The 6,000-nt window shown below is 36.5% G+C and overlaps 1 protein-coding gene across 1 annotated transcript; it reads left to right on the plus strand.

Moving 5' to 3' along the window:
• Positions 1-40: 40 nt before the first annotated feature.
• On the plus strand, positions 41-5,714 carry LOC124219128 (ATP-dependent translocase ABCB1-like). Its single transcript, XM_046626307.2, has 17 exons — positions 41-383; positions 467-638; positions 1,083-1,403; positions 1,466-1,690; positions 1,782-1,907; positions 1,988-2,191; positions 2,282-2,452; positions 2,616-2,777; positions 2,926-3,030; positions 3,172-3,333; positions 3,407-3,511; positions 3,644-4,009; positions 4,157-4,398; positions 4,496-4,655; positions 4,780-4,974; positions 5,071-5,424; positions 5,500-5,714. The coding sequence occupies exons 1-17, from the start codon at positions 175-177 to the stop codon at positions 5,689-5,691; spliced, it is 3,471 nt and encodes a 1,156-aa protein (XP_046482263.2). The 5' UTR covers positions 41-174; the 3' UTR covers positions 5,692-5,714.
• Positions 5,715-6,000: the final 286 nt, after the last annotated feature.

A 6,000-nucleotide genomic window follows, 5' to 3' on the forward strand; every position in this document is an offset into this window, starting at 1 on the left:
TCGGATTTTCTTTTACAGTACAGATACACTAATGCTTTGGACAAGTTTCTTCTCATTATTGGTGGCATTTGTGCCATCGCCACTGGATGTTGTGCACCAATTAATACACTGCTATTTGGCCAGCTCGTCGGAGCAGTGGTAGATGCAACGCTAACTGCTGATTCCACAGGGCTCATGGATGCAGTTATATTATTTTCGATAGGGAACGTCAGTGTCGCTACTTTCTTGCTAATATTTTCTTATGTGAGCATTGTTATCTACAATTACGTTGGGCAACGTCAGATATACCGAATCCGGAACATGTACTTTCAATCTGCTTTGCATCAAGAGGTTTCATGGTATGACTTAAACCCAAGTAGCGATATAGCAAGCAGATTGGCAGAGTGAGTACCGTTACAAACTATTAGTTGATAGAGTCAATCTTTGCTATTATTGATATCACAACTTATATATAATGTTTTAAAAGGGATATAACTAAACTAGAAGATGGAATCTCGGAAAAGGCCGTTATGTTCATCCACAATATGAGTTCTGTTGTGAGCTGCTTTGTACTAGGATTTGTAAGGGGATGGGCACTCGCTCTAGTCTGTCTCGTCACATTCCCTATCGCAGTCCTAATAATGGAGACAATTATGAGGGTAAATATTCCAATTTAGTTTTCACAGGCAATTTGACACTGATAAACTTTCTCCACTGACCCAATTTTGTCTTTTCGTCTTGCACTGTATCACATATTACGTTACATGGCATAACTCAAGCACGTTTTGCAGCTTATCTGAACTTAAGTATTGATTGGAGTTATCATATGAATAACAGATTAAATCTAACATTTTTCCATCGGCATAATACACAAAATTCACATAATCTAAAACACGACTATATTTCACTTATCGCAGGATATGTGTTATAAGATATCAGAATAATATTGCCAAGTTTTCTTTGGTATTCTGCGAAAACTACAATTGTCTTATAGTATTTTAATACTGCTCTTTATTCCGTAGTTATATATATATAAATGATAACTTTTATAATACTTTATTCTACCTTCAAAATAAAATTACATATATGTGAACATTGTTTAGATAACTTCTCGGTTGTCCCGCCACGAAATTGAAGCGTACGCCAAAGCAGGAACAATTGCTGAAGAAGTACTATCAGCAATGCGCACTGTGGTTGCATTTGGAGGGCAAAAGCTAGAACTCAAAAGATATGCCGAAAATTTGTCGTATGCGTATTATAACAACGTAAAGAAAGGTTTTTTTTCTGGCCTGGGGTTTGGATTATCGTGGATCTTCATATATTCTAACTATGCATTATCATTTTGGTTTGGCGTTGGACTTGTTATCGAAGAAAGAGATCTTGATGAGAGTGAACAAACTTATAATGCTGCTAATATGATCACAGTAAGTTGCTTTAATAAGCCACATTTGTTTAACAGTCTGAAGGTTCATGAAAAACTTCACAGATATTCTTTGCCATCCTGATGGGTTGCCAAAACTTCGGAACAGCTTCGCCATTTATTGACGCTTTTGGAACCGCTAAGGCAGCAGGTTCTAAAATTTTTGCTGTTATTGAGAGAAACTCTTCTATTAACAGCTTGTCAAATGATGGTAATAAACCAATGGAGATAAATGGACAAATCGTGTTTAAAAATGTTCTTTTCAAATATCCTTCGAGACCAAATGTTGAGGTTTGTTATCATTAGCTCGGACAAAATTCTTCATTCAATGACAACATTTACGCTATGGTACAACTGTATATACTGAAAGTCTTAATAATAGGTATTGAAGAGTTTAAACCTCAGGATCAATCCTGGAGAGACTGTGGCATTAGTAGGTGGATCAGGATGCGGTAAATCAACTTGTATTCAGCTTTTACAAAGATTCTACGATCCGTCCGAGGGGCAAGTAAGTTTGCACTCCAATATCGTCATATTAGGAACTTTGTCTGTGCAGTTCTTAAAAATTTAAAGACGTTTATCTTTCAGATTCTCTTGGATGGGCATGACTTGAAAGATCTGAATGTGTCATGGTTGAGAAGTAACATAGGAGTTGTTGGTCAGGAGCCTGTGCTATTTGGTACAACTATTGCTGAGAATATTCGTTATGGAAAAATTGATGCGACTGACGAAGAGATTACTGCTGCAGCTAAGAAGGCAAACGCTCATGATTTCATCATAAAATTGCACAAGGTAAATGTTGCAAGATGTCTCATACATACTAAGTCTCAATTCAATTGAATTTTGACTTAAAATTGGAATTTAAGCTTCTGTTGGTTTCAGGGATATGATACATTGGTTGGTGAAAGGGGAGCTCAAATTTCAGGTGGACAAAAACAAAGAATCGCAATAGCCAGAGCGATTGTACGAAACCCAAAGATCTTGCTCCTTGACGAAGCTACATCGGCTCTAGATACACGCAGTGAAGCAAAAGTACAAGCTGCACTTGATAAGGTAATTCAATTTATTTTCTATGTGTAAATGGTTGCGACATTATACTGTGCAACAAAATCTGATTCAAAGTAGAGAAAATACCATTACTTGATCTGTATATTATAAGATGAAAGCATGATTCATTTAAAAATAAGTGTAATATTTCAACGTTATACCATTTCAGGCAAGTGAAGGAAGAACTACAATTATTGTAGCGCACAGACTATCTACAATAAGAAGTGCAGATAAAATTATTGTACTTTCTAAAGGCTTAGTGGTAGAGCAAGGGAATCACAATGAATTAATGGCATTCAAAAAACATTACTATGAACTTGTTACTACGCAAGTGAGTCTCGTGTTATAGCCCAGATAATTGAAACTAGCGAAATGCTGATAAATACCTTACACTATTATATACTTTATGAGATTAATGATACTTTTGTCATCTTCCTGTCAATTATTTTACAAGATTTATCAGTGCTTTACTACTTTAGATATATGAAAGCGAAGAAGCTGACGGGGCAAATATCTTACTCAGTTATGCAAAGGATAACGACAGTGATGACGAAGATGATCAAAAAATTGTTACGAATGTAAAGGTGGGTTTTCTTTCTTCAAGTTGTACAATAACGAACCTTACTCAGTATCGGTTATTACCTAGTATAATTCAGTCTCCTTAAATGATAAGTTTCTGTACATAAGCATTGATAATTCTCGTTGTTGTTGATCATATTTTATAGGATTTTGAAACAGAAGCTATAGACACAGGGAACATCTCCATCAGGAACGTTATAAAATATAACATGCCTGAAATTCATTATATTATTATCGCATGTTTGGCATCTATTATTGTCGGCTGTGCTCCACCAGTATTTGCTATCCTGTTTGGTGATATAATCGGAGTAAGAATCATGTATGCGATTATGACTTACCTTAAAAGCAAACTCATTGGTATTCATGAATTGATTATTACAGGTTTTATCATATTCTGATACTGAGCAAATTAGAAGCGAATCCAACGTTTATTGTCTATACTTCGTAGGTATTGGTTTCGCAATTGGGATTGTAACTTTCATACAGGTAAATTATTCTCGATTTCAATATGATCTGATTCCGACTAATGTCACTGAATAACATTGATTTTAGTTTGATCTACTTAATTTATAAGAAAACTTCAATTTACATCTATGATGATGAAACTAAACATTGTAGATATTTCTTTTTGACTTCGCTGGTGAACGACTAACGATGCGTATGCGTGAGTTAGCTTTCGGTGCAATGTTAAAGCAAGAAATGGCTTGGTTTGACGATACTAATAATGGAACTGGATCTCTGTGTGCAAAACTATCTGGCGAAGCTGCTGCTATACAAGGTGCAACTGGACAGCGAATCGGTGTCCTAATACAGTCAGTCAGTACAATCACGCTCGGTCTGACCATTTCCATGTATTATGAGTGGCGATTGGGACTGGTTGGTCTTGCATTTATGCCATTTATTCTCGCTACTATTTATATGCAAGGTATCATGATGGCACACGAAGCTCTGAAGTATCAGAAATCCTTGGAAGATTCTACAAAGGTATATTAGACAATAGTATAATACTCCTTTCCTAGCCTAGCTGCAAAATTTTGCTGGGTTTGATTCTCTGTAAAATATTCTATGGTTTATAATTTCAACTAATGATTTATCCTTTTTTTCACTTTGAAGTTGTATTCGTTCTTCTAGATTGCGGTTGAAGCAGTGACCAACATTCGTACAGTCGCTGGACTTGGAAGGGAGGAAACTTTCCAGCTGGCATATGCAGAGGCAATGAATCCATCTTTCCAACTTGCTAAAAGAAATACCCACTATCGTGCTTTGGTATTTGCCTGTGCCAGGTCTATTGTTTTATATGCGTTTGCTGTTGTTATGTGGTATGGCGGGACGCTAATTAATAACGAAGGACTAGACTATCCCATAGTTTTCAAGTGAGTCAACAAGTCACTGAGAAACTTGAATGGTACACGTCTTTATTTGATTTGATATATTCGTAACGTATCCGATCAATTATTTATTTTCAAAAAGGGTTGCCCAAGCTCTCATCATGGGCACAGTGATGGTCGCTAATGCATCAGCCTTCGCACCAGATTACCAAAAGGGTTTAATTGCAGCTGCCAAAGTTTTTGCGCTATTTAACAGAAAACCAAAGATCGTGGATCCAGCTAACCCCCAAGAAACGAAGCAGGTGAGCATATTTTAGAAGCGTTCAACATCAGTTTTTGATTCTTTTTTGGGCACACCATCCGCAACTTGATTTATCAACTTAAATTTTACTTCACAAGACTTTTCACATGCCCAAACTCTTTCAGACTGACATGGGTAAAGTCGAATACAACTCAGTTACATTCGAGTATCCGACTAGACCAGGAATCACAATTTTAAAAGCTTTAGATCTTGATGTTCCTTCGGGAAAAACAATTGCCTTAATTGGATCAAGTGGATGTGGCAAAAGCACAATTATTCAATTGCTTGAACGATTTTATGATCCAAATTCAGGCACTGTTGTAAGTTATCTTACGTTTCAGAAATCAATGATATGAACATTAGATATGTTGAACTGATGTTAAAGTTTAGGTAATGAGTAATGCGTTTTTCTTTAGGAACTGGATAACACAGATATTTCATCTGTGACCCTTGTTTCCTTGAGATCTAATTTAGGGATAGTATCACAAGAACCATCGTTGTTTGCCCGCACAATTGCCGAAAACATTGCCTACGGCGATAATTCACGACAAGTTCCGATGGTAGATATTATCAGCGCCGCTAAAAAAGCCAATATACACGAGTTCATCCTGTCTCTTCCGCTCGGATATGACACCAAGCTCGGTACTAAAGGTACACAGATTTCTGGAGGTCAAAAACAAAGAATAGCTATCGCCAGAGCTTTAATAAGGAATCCCAAAGTTCTTTTGCTTGATGAAGCAACCTCTGCTCTCGATATGGAAAGTGAGAAGGTAAGATTTTGTAGCCATACTCACTGAAAATACGGTTATTCATGGCATTTATTTATTCTTTACACCCTTGTGCAGATTGTTCAAGCAGCACTGGATGAAGCGAAAGAAGGTAGAACTTGTATAACTATCGCACACAGACTTTCTACTATCCAAGATGCAGACAAGATATGTGTATTGGACCAAGGTGTTGTAGTGGAAAGTGGAACGCATACAGAGCTCGTTGCTAAAAAAGGACTGTACTACAAATTACGTATGTTACAGGGATGAGAAATAAAGGGTTGCATTTATAATCATTAGTATTAATACTTGAACCTCTGATAGCACTAACATTTCCATGCTAGGCTGTGGATATCTAGAGTGTGAAAATGTTCCATCTTAACTTCAATGCCGATTTCATATATCCGTAATCTTATGATTTAGTATGATTAGATCGTTTAGAAGATAGAATTATAGTGAATTTATCTCCTTGGCCCTACAGTAAAATTTAAAGGACATAGCATGTGGCGATCAAACTGATTTTTTTACCTGGATTGCTTATGCTAACATTCACATCATTTTCGGTTGATTAGAAGCGAT

This window comes from Neodiprion pinetum, chromosome 5 (genome assembly GCF_021155775.2).
Source record: "Neodiprion pinetum isolate iyNeoPine1 chromosome 5, iyNeoPine1.2, whole genome shotgun sequence".
In the NCBI taxonomy this organism is placed as follows: domain Eukaryota; kingdom Metazoa; phylum Arthropoda; class Insecta; order Hymenoptera; family Diprionidae; genus Neodiprion; species Neodiprion pinetum.